This window comes from Eucyclogobius newberryi, unplaced genomic scaffold, assembly GCF_026437365.1.
Source record: "Eucyclogobius newberryi isolate DKJ021-1_F unplaced genomic scaffold, fEucNew1.0.hap1 SCAF_15, whole genome shotgun sequence".
Lineage (NCBI taxonomy): Eukaryota > Metazoa > Chordata > Actinopteri > Gobiiformes > Gobiidae > Eucyclogobius > Eucyclogobius newberryi.
In genome coordinates this window covers 757,450-774,721 of record NW_027315779.1, presented here as the reverse complement: position 1 = coordinate 774,721, position 17,272 = coordinate 757,450, and the positions used below count along the sequence as shown (strand labels likewise).

General features: G+C 45.3%; 1 protein-coding gene across 1 annotated transcript in view; it reads right to left on the bottom strand.

Annotated features, from left to right (window-relative positions):
• The window catches only part of stk10 (serine/threonine kinase 10), a 76,441-nt gene that overhangs the window by 19,233 nt on the left and 39,936 nt on the right, over positions 1-17,272 (bottom strand). The window contains exons 6-10 of the mRNA XM_072445685.1: positions 17,051-17,245; positions 16,000-16,081; positions 7,966-8,097; positions 2,397-2,759; positions 1,278-1,652 (exon numbers count right to left, since the gene is read on the bottom strand). Of these exons, the coding sequence (XP_072301786.1) occupies positions 1,278-1,652; positions 2,397-2,759; positions 7,966-8,097; positions 16,000-16,081; positions 17,051-17,245 (1,147 nt within the window). The remainder of the gene's footprint in view (positions 1-1,277; positions 1,653-2,396; positions 2,760-7,965; positions 8,098-15,999; positions 16,082-17,050; positions 17,246-17,272) is intronic.

Genomic DNA, 17,272 nt, shown 5'->3' with positions numbered 1-17,272 from the left:
AGGCGTTTCTCCACGGCAACGACACGAGGCGTTTCTCCACGGCAACGACACGAGGCGTTTCTACACGGCAACGACACGAGGCGTTTCTCCACGGCAACGACACGAGGCGTTTCTACACGGCAACGACACGAGGCGTTTCTCCACGGCAACGACACGAGGCGTTTCTCCACGGCAACGACACGAGGCGTTTCTACACGGCAACGACACGAGGCGTTTCTACACGGCAACGACACGAGGCGTTTCTACACGGCAACGACACGAGGCGTTTCTACACGGCAACGACACGAGAAGGGGAAACGGAAAGTGTGATTTCACCGTTTAGTCTCCGTTTTCATCAATTCCTTGCAGAGACAAAAAATATCTAATATATAACAGAAAGTACACATTTAAATAAAATGTATTCAAATTATTTAAATAAAAAAGAATAAAAATAAAAACGAATAAAAACTAAATAATAAAAGTAAATAAACTGAATAAAATTAAAATAAATAAAATAAATAAAATAAATAAAATAAATAAAATAAATAAAATAAATAAAATAAATAAAATAAATAAAATAAATAAAATAAATAAAAAATAAAATAAATAAAATAAATAAAATAAATTACAATAAAATAAATTACAATAAATAAATAAAACAAAAAATAAATACAATAAATAAAATACATAAAATAAATAAAATAATAAAATAATGGACTCTTGATAGTATAGTTTGCTTTATAAAGGGGGACTTCATAACCTCAAACATTTGAGAGAAGACCAGAATTTGAACGGATAAACTAATACAAGAACCCTATGAGTTTGTAAAGACCCAGGTAAAAAATTCTATTCTACAAACAATTGTTACATATGAAGAATAATTGTCTTGAAATCTCTTGGTCCTCGTTTTGGTCATAGTCATGAAAGATGTTATGTTTTGTGATGACATTTATCCACTCGTGCAAATTAGATGTCCATTTTGGATTTGAAATGTTAAGCTTTTATAGACTAGGCCTTCAAAATATTGCATTCAAATATTAGAGCATATTGTAGGATTTGCAAAACTATAACTGGGTTTTACTTGTATGAAGATTATAGTTGAAGTCTTTATCAATATTTTGTATCCAACACATCTTGATTCATCAGTTTTAGTGTTTCTTTTTGAATATATATATATTTTTAATAGATAGTAAAAAAAGGTATAAAACGTGTGCCTGGCATCAAATTTGACCTTAACACATAAAAAAAGTCTAATTCAATGGTCTTAAAAGTCCCTTTTTCCACTATACTGGACTTACCCTGGAAATGATCATGTTGTTGTTGATGGTCATGTCCATGCTTTCGGACACAAAACTTCCAGGATACGAGACCCTGGAGTTGTTGAAGCCTCCGGTGACGTGGGGCGAGGCCGGCTCCGAGGCGCTCCGGCTGGGCCTCATCAGAGTGGGCCTGGGCGAGCTGGTGTTCCTGGGCACCGGCGTCGGGGCTGGGGACGGAGACGCGGGAGGCCTGGGCGATGCCCGAGGGGACGCGGGGGGGTCGTCCTGAGTCTGGACCTGGGTCTTGGGCCGGTCCGGATCGGGGGGGTCCAGGATGAGGTCCACCTGCTCCTCGGACACGTCGCCCCGGGGCAAGGACGGCGGATGCTCGGACTCGGGCGTCTCCACCACCACCTTCAGCAAAGAAAGACTCGAAAGTTCCAAAATTCCATCTCATTCAGTCCCAAAGATGGTCAACTTTTAAGAGTTATTTCATTTTTTTCTAACAATCTTAACATTTTAGCACGTTTTTTTGGGTGAGAGACAAGAGGATATTTTTTAAATGATACAAAATAAATACATTGTGCAGTTCAGTTCACAATTGTACATTTTAAAACTGATCAATTTAATATTTTTGCTGCTTTTTTTTAAACTATGAAATCCAAATATGTTAATTCATCAGAACTTTACCCCTTTGGTCCAAGCCAAATGTAAACAGAGAGATCTTTTTCCTCATTCGTGCAAGATCTTGACGACATGAATCGATTTGCAAAAATGTGTGTCGAGATAAATATGAAGTATTATTATTATTCACGTTTTCCAAAATCTAATCAATATGAAGTTAAAATACAAAGGTGGTGCCAGGGTTGCAGAATGTAGAGTTCAGGACCCCCCGATTAAGAGCCTCAAACTTAATGAGAGTCAGAAAATGTCGTCTAATAAAAACATAACATGTAAGAAAAATGTTCAATCGTTTTTATTTTAATAGTGTTTAAAAAACTTTAGATGTTTAAGATTGTTTAGACGAAGAAATGTTACTATTTTTGCAGTTTGAAAAGAGTTGATTCAGAGACTATCCATGGGTTTCAAAAATGTGCACCGTTGCCATGGCAAAGGGGAAAAAGGCCACAACAAACAGGAAGCTGGTAGAAGTCTCACCTTGTCCTCAGACGTGGGCGTACTCTTCCCATCCTCGATCCCTGAATCTGAACTCGACGTCTTTGTGGACCCTTCGCTTTCGCACTTCTCGGACTCCAGTAGAACATCCCCGGGCAGGACCTCGCTCGGGTCCTTCTGCGGCAGGTTGTGTCGGGGCAGGGGCACCGGGGCCGCCGCCGCCGCGTCCGGGCCGGGCCGCTCCTCTGCGGGTGCGCCCGACTCGCCCGTGGCCTTCCTGGGCGCGAGGGTGGCGAGGGGCGTCGGGAGGGACGTGGTGGGCGAAGGCGTGGTGGGACTCGGGGAGGCGGTGGAGTGGTCTCCCTCCAGGCTGGTCTGACTGGTCTGGTCTGGTTTACCCGGAGACTGCAGGAAACACAAACAGTTTCTCATCATATTGTTGTGGTTTTTTAAATTTCTTTATCGTTAGGAATAAAAGAAGAAGTGCATTGTTAGATAGCGGAGAAATTAATTTAATGTCTCATACTCATGGGTGTCCAATACTCCACCAGCGGAGGTAAGAAAACTGTTCAATTAATCGTTATAACAGATTCATTGCAATTTAACTTTTAATTTAATTTAAATTATTGAGATCATCATTATCAAACCTATATAGATACATTTTTATTGCAGTAACAGTATAGTTCTGTAAATGTGCTGTGAAAAGTATTTATCGCTCATTATTTGAATTTTTTAAGCTCTAAAACATCCCAAAATGACACAAGAAACGTGTAAATGTAGTGTTTTTTGAGTAAAAACAAGTACATCTACAGCATGAAGATCTCTCAGCAGCTCCTTTGTGGTTACATTTTGTAGAAATGTCACATTCTCGTGCAATGTAACAACTCAAACGATCCATTGAAAAGAAACTGCATAACAGTGGTGAGTCACAGCCCTAAAATGGAGGAATGCAGTTTGTTCAGATTCCCACCTCTTTCAGATGGCGAGATAATGATCGGATCAAAGACTAATTACAGAACTGAAAGGGCATTGTAACTCACACCGGGACTAATGTCACCTTTTGTGCAAGTCACGTTCCATGTAAGGAGGAATTTAAAATTGTACACCACACACAGATTTTCTAAAACTTTCCCTAAACTCTCTATTGAGATTGAATTAAATAATCGGCCAAATCCAACTTTATGTACAAGTAAATAATAAAAGATTGTGCTGTGTTTCTCCATTTATCCTGTAATATAATGATAAAAACGTACAAAAGAAAAGGTAAATTTTGTTTTAAATCAATATCAATAATGTATTACCGTATTTTCCGGACTATAAGGCGCACCTTTTATCATAGTTTTGGTCATTCTACTCTGGAGCGACTTTTATGTGATATTATTCGTTATTTTCACACCGGCAACCGCAAAAACATTCCAAAAAAAGCACTAATAGATGTTAAATAGAGCCCCAGAAAACTACCCTATTATTACTTTATATTTAATGTTTTCCCCATTGTAACTATGGCGTCGCACATATTTGATGAATTAAGCTAAAAGCACAATAAAGTGACTATTGCGTCTTATCTTCTTCACGTCTTAAGGGGGCAGTATTTTCTACACGGCCCATGTAAAAAGTATTATATTTAACTGCAGCGGGTGGAGCTCCTTTGTTTTTGCTCGAGGCCATTTAAAACTCACTTTCCAATATTAAAGCCCCGGTGGAGCTTTGAACGGCGGCTGTGGAAAAGATTGCGGCAGGAAGTCATTGTTTAGTAAAAGTGTGTTCAAACGGTCAAAAAGTGAGCGGTGACAGAAGCACAGGAAGTGTGCGGGGATTTCTGACCGGAAGAGCAAGCAACAAAGGAAATACTGATGTACTGGATTATTTTGACTTGACTTGACATGTTTTTGGCAATATAACTTCCCGATTTTGTGTATTTATGTAGAAAATATTTAAAACTACGTCACTATCCAATCAATTTCCAAACCAAACGTTCCGTGCGAGTGTCTGGAGCCGGAGTGTCTGGAGCCCGTTCAGTGCGAGTGTCTGGAGCCCGTTCAGTGCGAGTGTCTGGAGCCCGTTCAGTGCGAGTGTCTGGAGCCCGTTCAGTGCGAGTGTCTGGAGCCCGTTCAGTGCGAGTGTCTGGAGCCCGTTCAGTGCGAGTGTCTGGAGCCCGTTCAGTGCGAGTGTCTGGAGCCCGTTCAGTGCGAGTGTCTGGAGCCCGTTCAGTGTGCCAGTGTCTGGAGCCCGTTCAGTGCGAGTGTCTGGAGCCCGTTCAGTGCGAGTGTCTGGAGCCCGTTCAGTGCGAGTGTCTGGAGCCCGTTCAGTGTGCCAGTGTCTGGAGCCCGTTCAGTGTGCCAGTGTCTGGAGCCCGTTCAGTGTGCCAGTGTCTGGAGCCCGTTCAGTGCGAGTGTCTGGAGCCCGTTCAGTGCGAGTGTCTGGAGCCCGTTCAGTGCGAGTGTCTGGAGCCCGTTCAGTGCGAGTGTCTGGAGCCCGTTCAGTGCGAGTGTCTGGAGCCCGTTCAGTGCGAGTGTCTGGAGCCCGTTCAGTGTGCCAGTGTCTGGAGCCCGTTCAGTGCGAGTGTCTGGAGCCCGTTCAGTGCGAGTGTCTGGAGCCCGTTCAGTGCGAGTGTCTGGAGCCCGTTCAGTGTGCCAGTGTCTGGAGCCCGTTCAGTGCGAGTGTCTGGAGCCCGTTCAGTGCGAGTGTCTGGAGCCCGTTCAGTGTGCCAGTGTCTGGAGCCCGTTCAGTGTGCCAGTGTCTGGAGCCCGTTCAGTGTGCCAGTGTCTGGAGCCCGTTCAGTGCGAGTGTCTGGAGCCCGTTCAGTGCGAGTGTCTGGAGCCCGTTCAGTGTGCCAGTGTCTGGAGCCCGTTCAGTGCCAGTGTCTGGAGCCCGTTCAGTGCCAGTGTCTGGAGCCCGTTCAGTGTGCCAGTGTCTGGAGCCCGTTCAGTGTGCCAGTGTCTGGAGCCCGTTCTGTGCGAGTGTCTGGAGCCCGTTCAGTGCGAGTGTCTGGAGCCCGTTCAGTGCGAGTGTCTGGAGCCCGTTCAGTGCGAGTGTCTGGAGCCCGTTCAGTGCGAGTGTCTGGAGCCCGTTCAGTGCGCCAGTGTCTGGAGCCCGTTCAGTGCGAGTGTCTGGAGCCCGTTCAGTGCGAGTGTCTGGAGCCCGTTCAGTGCGAGTGTCTGGAGCCCGTTCAGTGCGAGTGTCTGGAGCCCGTTCAGTGCGAGTGTCTGGAGCCCGTTCAGTGAGAGTGTCTGGAGCCCGTTCAGTGCGAGTGTCTGGAGCCCGTTCAGTGCGAGTGTCTGGAGCCCGTTCAGTGCGAGTGTCTGGAGCCCGTTCAGTGTGCCAGTGTCTGGAGCCCGTTCAGTGCGAGTGTCTGGAGCCCGTTCAGTGCGAGTGTCTGGAGCCCGTTCAGTGCGAGTGTCTGGAGCCCGTTCAGTGTGCCAGTGTCTGGAGCCCGTTCAGTGCGAGTGTCTGGAGCCCGTTCAGTGTGCCAGTGTCTGGAGCCCGTTCAGTGAGAGTGTCTGGAGCCCGTTCAGTGTGAGAGTGTCTGGAGCCCGTTCAGTGTGAGAGTGTCTGGAGCCCGTTCAGTGTGAGAGTGTCTGGAGCCCGTTCAGTGCGAGTGTCTGGAGCCCGTTCAGTGCGAGTGTCTGGAGCCCGTTCAGTGCGAGTGTCTGGAGCCCGTTCAGTGCGAGTGTCTGGAGCCCGTTCAGTGCGAGTGTCTGGAGCCCGTTCAGTGCGAGTGTCTGGAGCCCGTTCAGTGCGAGTGTCTGGAGCCCGTTCAGTGCGAGTGTCTGGAGCCCGTTCAGTGCGAGTGTCTGGAGCCCGTTCAGTGCGAGTGTCTGGAGCCCGTTCAGTGTGCCAGTGTCTGGAGCCCGTTCAGTGTGCCAGTGTCTGGAGCCCGTTCAGTGCGAGTGTCTGGAGCCCGTTCAGTGCGAGTGTCTGGAGCCCGTTCAGTGTGCCAGTGTCTGGAGCCCGTTCAGTGCGAGTGTCTGGAGCCCGTTCAGTGCGAGTGTCTGGAGCCCGTTCAGTGCGAGTGTCTGGAGCCCGTTCAGTGTGCCAGTGTCTGGAGCCCGTTCAGTGTGCCAGTGTCTGGAGCCCGTTCAGTGTGCCAGTGTCTGGAGCCCGTTCAGTGCGAGTGTCTGGAGCCCGTTCAGTGCGAGTGTCTGGAGCCCGTTCAGTGTGCCAGTGTCTGGAGCCCGTTCAGTGCCAGTGTCTGGAGCCCGTTGTGTGCCAGTGTCTGGAGCCCGTTCAGTGTGCCAGTGTCTGGAGCCCGTTCAGTGTGCCAGTGTCTGGAGCCCGTTCAGTGTGCGAGTGTCTGGAGCCCGTTCAGTGCGAGTGTCTGGAGCCCGTTCAGTGCGAGTGTCTGGAGCCCGTTCAGTGCGAGTGTCTGGAGCCCGTTCAGTGCGAGTGTCTGGAGCCCGTTCAGTGCGAGTGTCTGGAGCCCGTTCAGTGCGAGTGTCTGGAGCCCGTTCAGTGCGAGTGTCTGGAGCCCGTTCAGTGTGCCAGTGTCTGGAGCCCGTTCAGTGCGAGTGTCTGGAGCCCGTTCAGTGTGCCAGTGTCTGGAGCCCGTTCAGTGCGAGTGTCTGGAGCCCGTTCAGTGTGCCAGTGTCTGGAGCCCGTTCTGTGTGCCAGTGTCTGGAGCCCGTTCTGTGTGCCAGTGTCTGGAGCCCGTTCAGTGTGCCAGTGTCTGGAGCCCGTTCAGTGTGCCAGTGTCTGGAGCCCGTTCTGTGTGCCAGTGTCTGGAGCCCGTTCAGTGTGCCAGTGTCTGGAGCCCGTTCTGTGCCAGTGTCCGAGCCCGTTCAGTGTGCCAGTGTCCGGAGCCCGTTCAGTGCGAGTGTCTGGAGCCCGTTCAGTGTGCCAGTGTCTGGAGCCCGTTCAGTGCCAGTGTCTGGAGCCCGTTCAGTGTGCCAGTGTCTGGAGCCCGTTCAGTGTGCCAGTGTCTGGAGCCCGTTCTGTGTGCCAGTGTCTGGAGCCCGTTCAGTGTGCCAGTGTCTGGAGCCCGTTCTGTGTGCCAGTGTCTGGAGCCCGTTCAGTGTGCCAGTGTCTGGGGCCCGTTCTGTGCCAGTGTCCGAGCCCGTTCAGTGTGCCAGTGTCCGGAGCCCGTTCAGTGTGCCAGTGTCTGGAGCCCGTTCAGTGTGCCAGTGTCTGGAGCCCGTTCAGTGCCAGTGTCTGGAGCCCGTTCAGTGTGTCAGTGTCTGGAGCCCGTTCAGTGTGCCAGTGTCTGGAGCCCGTTCTGTGTGCCAGTGTCTGGAGCCCGTTCAGTGTGCTTGTGTCTGGAGCCCGTTCTGTGTGCCAGTGTCTGGAGCCCGTTCAGTGTGCCAGTGTCTGGAGCCCGTTCTGTGCCAGTGTCCGGAGCCCGTTCAGTGTGCCAGTGTCCGGAGCCCGTTCAGTGTGCCAGTGTCTGGAGCCCGTTCTGTGCCAGTGTCTGGAGCCCGTTCTGTGCCAGTGTCTGGAGCCCGTTCTGTGCCAGTGTCTGGAGCCCGTTCTGTGTGCCAGTGTCTGGAGCCCGTTCTGTGCCAGTGTCTGGAGCCCGTTCTGTGCCAGTGTCTGGAGCCCGTTCTGTGCCAGTGTCTGGAGCCCGTTCTGTGCCAGTGTCTGGAGCCCGTTCTGTGCCAGTGTCTGGTGTCCGTACCGCTGTGAGCTCCATGGCCTCGTCCTCTTCTCCGTCACTGTCGTGTTCGATCTCCTCCATCACCTCCGCTTTAGCCTCGGCCACCAGCTCCCGGAGAGGACGGTTCGAATTCACCGAGCGCACGAACGGGTGCTGCAAGAGAAAACACACCCGGCGTCAGACATTCCCAAAAAGGACCGCATTTGACCACAACTATGAACCAAATAATACCAAAACAGAATTTGAATTGTGTGAAGTTGATTTAATTTCATTGCACAAAGTATTTTACATTTTTTGCCAGTTTGTGCTCAACTTTCTCAACTTCATGTGGAATAAACTAAACCGTCCAATCCAAACCTAAAGATGTTTTATTATCCAATTTAAACCACTTGCAATAATTGATTTATAAGAGACATTGTAACTTAAGGATGTTTTCTCTAAATAAATGTTTCTCATCATTAAAGTTTCATCTACACACAACAAACTTTTAAATTTTGTACATAAGATTTTGACGGATCGTGCAAAGGGATTTGTTCATATTTAATTCCAAGCCTGGTTTATTACAGATTTAACTCCAAAAACTGTGGCCAAATGTAAATGTTAGGGCAATTTTCTGGTATCAAATATTCAAAAAAAACAAAAGCAAGACATTTAATCCTGGCTCTGCCTATTTTTTATATTTATATTTATCAAATGTATGAATATTTACATGATAAAAAAACTTGTTATAATTTTTTTTGGCTCTGATATCTCTAATTTTAAGATTTTTCACTTTTCACCAGCAGTGTCTTGTCCAAGATTATAAAATGAAGAACAACAACAAAATAAATCCAATCGTGACCCTTCGAGACCCTGATTAAAGCTGAAGAACTTAAAAGAAAAAACCCATCGTCGCATGGCAGAATCCACCCAGCATCTCGTGATCGCTCCAAGGTTTGTTTGGCAAAGTCAAAGGAAACTTTCGCTGGGGAAACCTTATCCTGCGCACGTCAAAGTCTCAACAATAAGACCCCACAACACAACACCATGTCGCCCGCGGGACAAGACTTATACAAAGGAAAGGAAACTACGAGACACTGTGTGGAAATATACAAGCGCAAAACATAAAGACTGTTGTGACTGAACTGGTGCAAGTGTTCAAAATATATATTCAACGGAGCACAATGTTCTGCTGCCACGACAACTGCCTGAGCTCAAATCCCTCTGAAAGAGTCACGATCGCTCCTACGATCGAGCTCAAACGCACTGCTTTTAAGTGCGCCTTATAGTGCGGAAAATACGGTAATGTAAACATCACGTGACTCAAATTTGCTCATATTACAGTACACCTCATCTTCAGATCTGATTTATTTGAGTAATGTCTTTGTCTTTTTATTTTGAAACACCAGATCATGTATTGTCTGTGCCATTACATTAACTCATAAGTCAGATTGTACTTATATTTTACATCAAAAGAGTTACTCAGTACTCATTTACTTTGCATACTCAGTCATGATTGGGTTCACGTTGTGCTTCTACTTGAGTTATATCATTGTTAAACTCATATCCCTGCCTTACACACGGATTAAATAAAGAACATTCACTTAAGAGAATGGACTTTAAAACAGCTCTGCTTGTGTACAAGTCTCTCCATGGCCTAGCACCAAAGTACATCTTGGATATGTTAGTGCCATATGAACCATTTCGGACTCTGAGGACCTCAGGGACCGGCCTCCTGCTGGTGCCAGAATCAGGACTAAACATGGACCGGCCTCCTGCTGGTGCCAGAGTCAGGACTAAACATGGACCGGCCTCCTGCTGGTGCCAGAGTCAGGACTAAACATGGACCGGCCTCCTGCTGGTGCCAGAGTCAGGACTAAACATGGACCGGCCTCCTGCTGGTGCCAGAGTCAGGACTAAACATGGACCGGCCTCCTGCTGGTGCCAGAGTCAGGACTAAACATGGACCGGCCTCCTGCTGGTGCCAGAGTCAGGACTAAACATGGACCGGCCTCCTGCTGGTGCCAGAGTCAGGACTAAACATGGACCGGCCTCCTGCTGGTGCCAGAGTCAGGACTAAACATGGACCGGCCTCCTGCTGGTGCCAGAGTCAGGACTAAACATGGACCGGCCTCCTGCTGGTGCCAGAGTCAGGACTAAACATGGACCGGCCTCCTGCTGGTGCCAGAGTCAGGACTAAACATGGACCGGCCTCCTGCTGGTGCCAGAGTCAGGACAAAACATGGACCGGCCTCCTGCTGGTGCCAGAGTCAGGACTAAACATGGACCGGCCTCCTGCTGGTGCCAGAGTCAGGACTAAACATGGACCGGCCTCCTGCTGGTGCCAGAGTCAGGACTAAACATGGACCGGCCTCCTGCTGGTGCCAGAGTCAGGACTAAACATGGGGAATCTGCGTTTCAGTTTTATGCAGCTAAAATCTGGAACATTCTTCCTGAAGATGTGAGACAGGCTTCTACTCTGACAATGTTCAAATCTAAGCTAAAAACTGTTTTGTTTAGCTGCGCATATGACTGAAAGGATTTTTTCTTCGCACTCTTCTCTTTTGTTTGTGATTTTATTAGTTTAGAAAATCAGTTGGATTGATAATTTTTAATTTAGTTAATTGTATTGTATTTCTGTAATTTCTTTGTGATTTGAATGCATTTTTCCTGCTGTGTGAAGCACTTTGAATTGCCTTGTGTATGAAATGTGCTCTACAAATAAACTTGCCTTGCCTTGCCTTAAGAAATAGTAGAAATCGACCAAAGCGACACTAAAACAACATCTCTTTTCAGGTTTTTGCACTAAAGCCGTTACAAAAAGATCACGCTTCTGCACGACATGAGCTGCACGTGTGTTCGAGCGCTGCGGTGGCACTTCTCATATTCATCCCTCGACCTCACACGCCGACGCCAAACCCTTTCAGCACGAACCAAACGCAGAAAAACACCCTCTGGTGAAGCCTCCCTGTGAAACCCGCCCGTGTTTTCTTACTGGGCCGTGGATTAAGAAGTGGATCACTGGCCGTCGCCTTTGACCCAGTAAATGTACTGCTCGGGGTCCGCCGTGCTCCGCCGGGCGTGAAAGGGCGTGAAAGGGAGTAAAAAGGAGCGGGACGGCCGAACACGGGGCTGCGTTGGGGCCTCGGACTGTCAAGAATGTCTTAATGACGTGAAAGACGTGCTTGAAATCAGCTGAGATGAGTTTTATTTACTTGACTAACCTGGAGGAAACTGTGCTCATAAATCACAGGTGAATTGCAATTGTTTTAACGTAAAAGAGAATCTTCCTTTGCCCCATAATTACATAAAAGTACTGTATTTTCCGGACTATAAATCGTACCTTTTTTCATAGTTTTGGCCGGGGTGCGACTTATACATATATTTATACTTCTATACTTATACTCCAGTGCGACTTATATATGTTTTTTTCTTCTCTATTATGTATTTTTTGGCTGGTGCGACTTATACTCCAGTGCGACTTATAGTCCGGAAAATACAGTAGTTTCTGAGAGTTGTTTGATTACAAAAGTGAGAGAATTTTCATCTTAAAATTGTAGTAAAGTAGATCAAAGTTTTAACCTTGCAATAGTTTCTAAATATCCCACAACAGGGACATTTCAGCACGTTTACTACATAATCTGCCTCGTCTAAAAACGTTACTTTAAAAAACTACAATATTTGATGACACTTAAAAATACATATTACTTTGCCTATTCTCAATGTTGCAACAGTGTTTGAATATTACCAATTCATACCCAATTATTTATATTAAAATGGGATGAATATGTATTTTCTCATCCATTTATTGATTCATTTTACATTTTGGATGGATTTAGAATATGTAAACTGACCCATGTGTGTAATATGTTTTGTAATCTCTATAACTTTATAATAATCCTTCCAAAACCGTAAAATAATGAGGTAAACATTTATTTCATTCCCAAAATGTCCAAATGGCACTTTCACGGTTAAAACGTAGCTCGATTGTAAAACGTACAATCAGTTTGGGGTTAAACTGAGGTTAAAGGGTTGAGTCCGTCCCGGGGTAATTTTAGATTTCGTAAATAAAACGTGATGCTGGGCTTCCCTGTCGCTTCTGCCTCGTTTGGGGCGAGCCACAAGGTTACACTCACCAAGCCAAAGACCATTATTAGAAAACCATGAACTAAAAGTAACACGGGTGCATTTTTACTGTCAAGATGTAGCGCTCTGAAGTCACAAAAAAGGTTTAAAAATGCAGGAGTTCACAGGGAGTTTAAGCGAGCTGCCGTTTTTTCGAGCGACAAGGTAAAAAAAGTGAAAAGATCCAGCTTTTTGAAATGGTAATCTAACTCGTGGAAAGTACTGAGAATAAAACATAGTAATAATAAAGTATATTTTGAGTGTCAAAGAAAAAAAAAAAGAAAAATCCACATTGAGGTATTGAAAATGAGAATAAATAACAAAAACGCATTGAAAACCCAACAATATTAAGACAATATAAGTCCAAAACATGTAAAAAAATAGAATGTTTTAGTCTCATTAATATTACCGCCACACTACCGCGACACACGTTGGACCAAACGTTGGACCAAACGTTGGACCAAACGTTGGACCAAACGTTGGACCAAACGTTGGACCAAACGTTGGACCAAACGTTGGACCAAACATTGGACTAAAGTTTGGGGACTAAAGTTTGGGGACTAAAGTTTGGGGACTAAAGTTTGGGGACTAAAGTTTGGGGACTAAAGTTTGGGGACTAAAGTTTGGGGACTGAAGTTTGGGGACTGAAGTTTGGGGACTGAAGTTTGGGGACTGAAGTTGGACCAAAGTTGGACCAAAGTTGGACACTAAACTAACCTGGTTTTAACAAGACTAAACAAGGACAACATCAGACGCAACCTTGAACTAAACTAATCCAGTTCAACCCAAGAATGAGAAAAACAGGATTTAACCAGAACAAATCAGATTAAACAAATCCAAACCAGGTCTAAACCGGGTCCACACCGGGTCCAAACCAGGTCCACACCGGGTCCAAACCAGGTCCAAACCGGGTCCACACCGGGTCCAAACCAGGTCCAAACCGGGTCCAAACCGGGTCCACACCGGGTCCAAACCAGGTCCAAACCGGGTCCACACCGGGTCCAAACCAGGTCCAAACCGGGTCTAAACCGGGTCCACACCGGGTCCAAACCAGGTCCACACCGGGTCCAAACCAGGTCCACACCGGGTCCACACCGGATCTAAGACTAAAACCCCTCACTTTGACCTCACTTTCCCCCAATGACACAGACTTTTAAAACAGTCACTTTAACAGTCACTTTAACCCTCTAAAACCAGCAACACCCAAAATACACAAACTCCCATCTGTGATTCACAATCTTCTGTTAATCCTCAAACGCAACATCTGCCTTTTTGTTTTTTCATAAAGTCTCATTTCCGCATTCCTGAACCATCCAAAGTATCAAGCGTGATTCATGACAAACATCTCGAACCTCCAGCTCTGCACCGCGCCCATCTCCCACAAGCACAAATCTCCACAGGGTTTTCACGTCCTCTCCTCTGCTCCGATTGGACGGAGGCACCGGGGATCAGAGCGATCGAGGCGCGCCATTGGTCGACGGGGTGGGGGATGTAAATAGTTGGCATTCCCCAGCTGTGGGACACGGACGGGAAACTGCGGAGAGGATTTATACAAGATGCGGAGAGGAGTTTGGATCCACACCCCAATTCAACTTGTGTTACATTATATTTACACGTTAATTGAACACTTTGAGAAGCAACGTAGAGTGTGAAACGTATGATCGATTGAAAAGAATATTGTGAGATTGAACTAAATAAAACACAGCACTTTGAAACTTGCAAACCTAAATCTTGCAAAATAATAATAATAAATAAAATAAATAAAATAAATAAAATAAATAAAATAAATAAAATAAATAAAATAAATAAAATAAATAAAATAAATAAAATAAATAAAATAAATAAAATAAATAAAATAAAATAAATAAAATAAATAAAATAAAATAAATAAAAAAGATGGTTTGAAAGAGGAGTCAAGGAAGCTATTTTTGTTAAAAAAGAAAAACCTTTAAACAGAAATGGAGGGCTAAGATTCAATCTTCCTGTAGTCTACAATGCTGGCCTTCTGGTGGTGCCAAGAGTCTCTAAAAGTACTGTAGGAGGTAGAGCGTTTAGCTACCAAGCTCCTGTGTTATGGAATCAGCTCCCGACCCATGTTATATATGCTGACAAAGTCTCTTCATTTAAGTCCAGGCTTAAAACGTTCCTCTTCGAAATCGCTTATGGTCAGAGTAGTTAGGAACAGAAAGATAAACCCACAGCTTCAGCTACGCTGCCCTAGGAGTAACTATGCTGGGGGAAGTATGACAGCTTGAGCACTATCCTCTTCTTCTTCTGACTACTTATGCTATCAAACAATATTTATTTTTTGATTCCACTTGCAAACTGTTCACCGCCTTCTTTTCTTTCTCTCACTCCTGAGGACCTGTGGACCCAGATGTCCCTCCCCTGGTGAAGTGGTCCCTGCCCTGTGTGGACGGTCCCTCATCTGCCTGAAGAGTGGCTCCAGTTCGCCTCAGTCGGTCCCTCATCTGCCTGAAGAGTGGGTCCAGCTCGACTCAGACGGTCCCTCATCTGCCTGAAGAGTGGGTCCAGCTCGCCTCAGACGGTCCCTCTTCTGCCTGAAGAGTGGGTCCAGCTCCAGTCTCCTTGTGTCCGTCTGTCCGTCTGTGAGAGTCGGATCTCTCCTTCACTGGAACTCCTCCAGGTTTCTACGCTTTTTTCCCAAAGAGGTTTTTTTGTAGTTTTTCCTGGCCGAGAAGGAGAGTCTAAGGACAGAGGACCCTGGGACATCGTCCCACGCCACCACAGACATTGTCTGACTTCATCGCCACCACAGACATTGTTGATTCATTTCTCCCTGTGGCCCTCAGAGGCAACTGTTGTTGTGATTTTGGGCCTTACAAAAATAAATTGATTTGATTTGATTTGATTTGATACAATGGTATACTGAACCCCTGGAGAGGTAGAGGACCAGGACCAGGATATTTAGATGCTAATCAGGTACTCAGGGTGGGTGAGCCAGGGTCTCACAAAGACAAAGGGGAGACTAATAGCCCATTAAAAGGTTTGTATAGTCTAGCACAGGAGACACAAAGAGGGTAAGTTTCTGTTGAAACAAACAACTCTTTCCTCTTCAGGAAGGCTCCTCCCAATGGGCTGGACTTACCACAGAATAGTACAAATATCGGAGTTCTCGACCTAAATTCTTTTATTGACAATGACTCTTGGATGAGAGTCGAAACGTCTAATTTTTCTAACTCAGTCCAGATGAAACAACTGAAGCTTTTTCTACAATGGAACACGCCTGGACGAATGAGGGATTACACCGACATTGTATTTGTAACTAAATAAATAATAGTATTTTTTTTTTTATAAGCACGTATAGGTACGTGCTATTTGGATTAAATGTTCACTGACGCTATAGTTTTATAAATGTGAAATTGTTGTAACTGATGTTGAACCGTATGTTTTTGTGAGGCTCAGCGGGAGAGGACCAGGATCCATGAAACAGGATCCATGTTTTTGGTGATGGAACATGCTTAAAAACATCGTAAACGCATCTACATTTTACTTGGCTACAATAAAGATGGCAACAACTTTGCGCAAAAAGTACAATTTATTATGTACGCTCCCCTTTTCTGTCACTTTAAGTGGTTTTAGGTCTGGGATTTCTCTCTCTCTGGGATGTGACCAGGGATAAAGATCGAATATAGTGGAAGATCATGTCGAAAGGCTAAAATGTTAACCACTCTGCCACCAAGCAAGCCTTCAAGCCCTGAGTTAAATGCAAAAGTTTTCTTCTTTCGTGATTTCTTTGCTTTAAGTGGAACCAATGGGCCTTTGTTTGTGTGTCGCCAGCGCCGGGTCACCACTCCCATCCTTGGCAGAGATCACAATATTCCACTCTCAAAATAGAGCCATTAAACTCAAAAGGTCGTTGCTCGATAAGGATGAAGATAGAATTGTAAACGCCAAAGTTTGGGAGCAGACGATGGTCTCGAAACGTACCTCCAGAAGTTGAGCTGCGGTCGGACGAGTCTCTGGGTTTTTGTCCAAGCTTTTTCTCAAGAAATCGTTGAACTCTGAAGACCTGGGATGAATAAGCAAATACAGATATTAGGTTAGGATGTTTTTAGATGATGGGATACACACTAAACACTAAAAAAGAATTATATGGGACAATGAATGTGACCGTAAATGTGACTATGAACAGGAAAATGAAAGCACTCTCTTTTAAATTAAGATACTGTGATATAATTTAGCATTTGGTGATATATAACATTTTAACATGCATTTATTGCTGCTAAAAATGTTGATTTAAAGCATTAACCTATACTTTTATTTCAATTTCAACATCTTGTAGGGCTGCAACTAAAGATTATTTTAGTTAAATAGTCAATAATTGTTTTTTTTTTCCGATTAATTACCTTTTCAAACAATTACTTATATCGCAAATATATAAAAATAAATGTATATCGAGTCTTTTTAAAACACATTTTCAACCAAAAAAGTTGAACCAGGACAACTGAAGGCTTCTAAATAGAGAATATTTCAGAATAAAGTGAATTATTGATGAAAAACTGAAATAGTTTAATCACAAAGACGAATGTTGGTATGTGTTTTTTAATAGTCCAGATAATGGAAACTACATTATAAAACAGTGGACTATAGAGGATTCCTAAATGCGAACAAACGCTAATCACATTTTCAACAATCATAATCATGGAAACAGAGTCCGTCAGTGTCTGAAGTCGGATTCTACTCTCAAAATTGTCTTAACAAAGTTGGACCAAAGTTGGACCAAAGTTGGACCAAAGTTGGACCAAAGTTGGACCAAAGTTGGACAGAAACAAAAGTTGGACAGAAACAAAAGTTGGACAGAAACAAAAGTTGGACAGAAACAAAAGTTGGACAAAAGTTGGACAGAAACAGAAGTTGGACAAAAGTTGGACAGAAACAAAAGTTGGCCAAAAGTTGAACAAAAACAAAAGTTGGACAAAAGTTGGACAGAAACACATGTCTTGACGATATGTAAACGCTGAGGGACTTGTGTGGTCACCATTTGTGTGGGTAGTCGAGCGTGGGCGGCTCGGACTTGGCGATCTTGAGCAGGACTCTCATGGGGTTGAGCTCGTGGTGCGGCGGCTCGATCTGGGCCAGTTCGATCAGGGTGATGCCCAAGGACCAGATGTCGGCCTTGTAGTCGTACGGAGCGTCTTTCATGGTCTCGCACATCACCACCTCTGGAGCCATCCTGGGACACGCACAGGGACGCACAGGG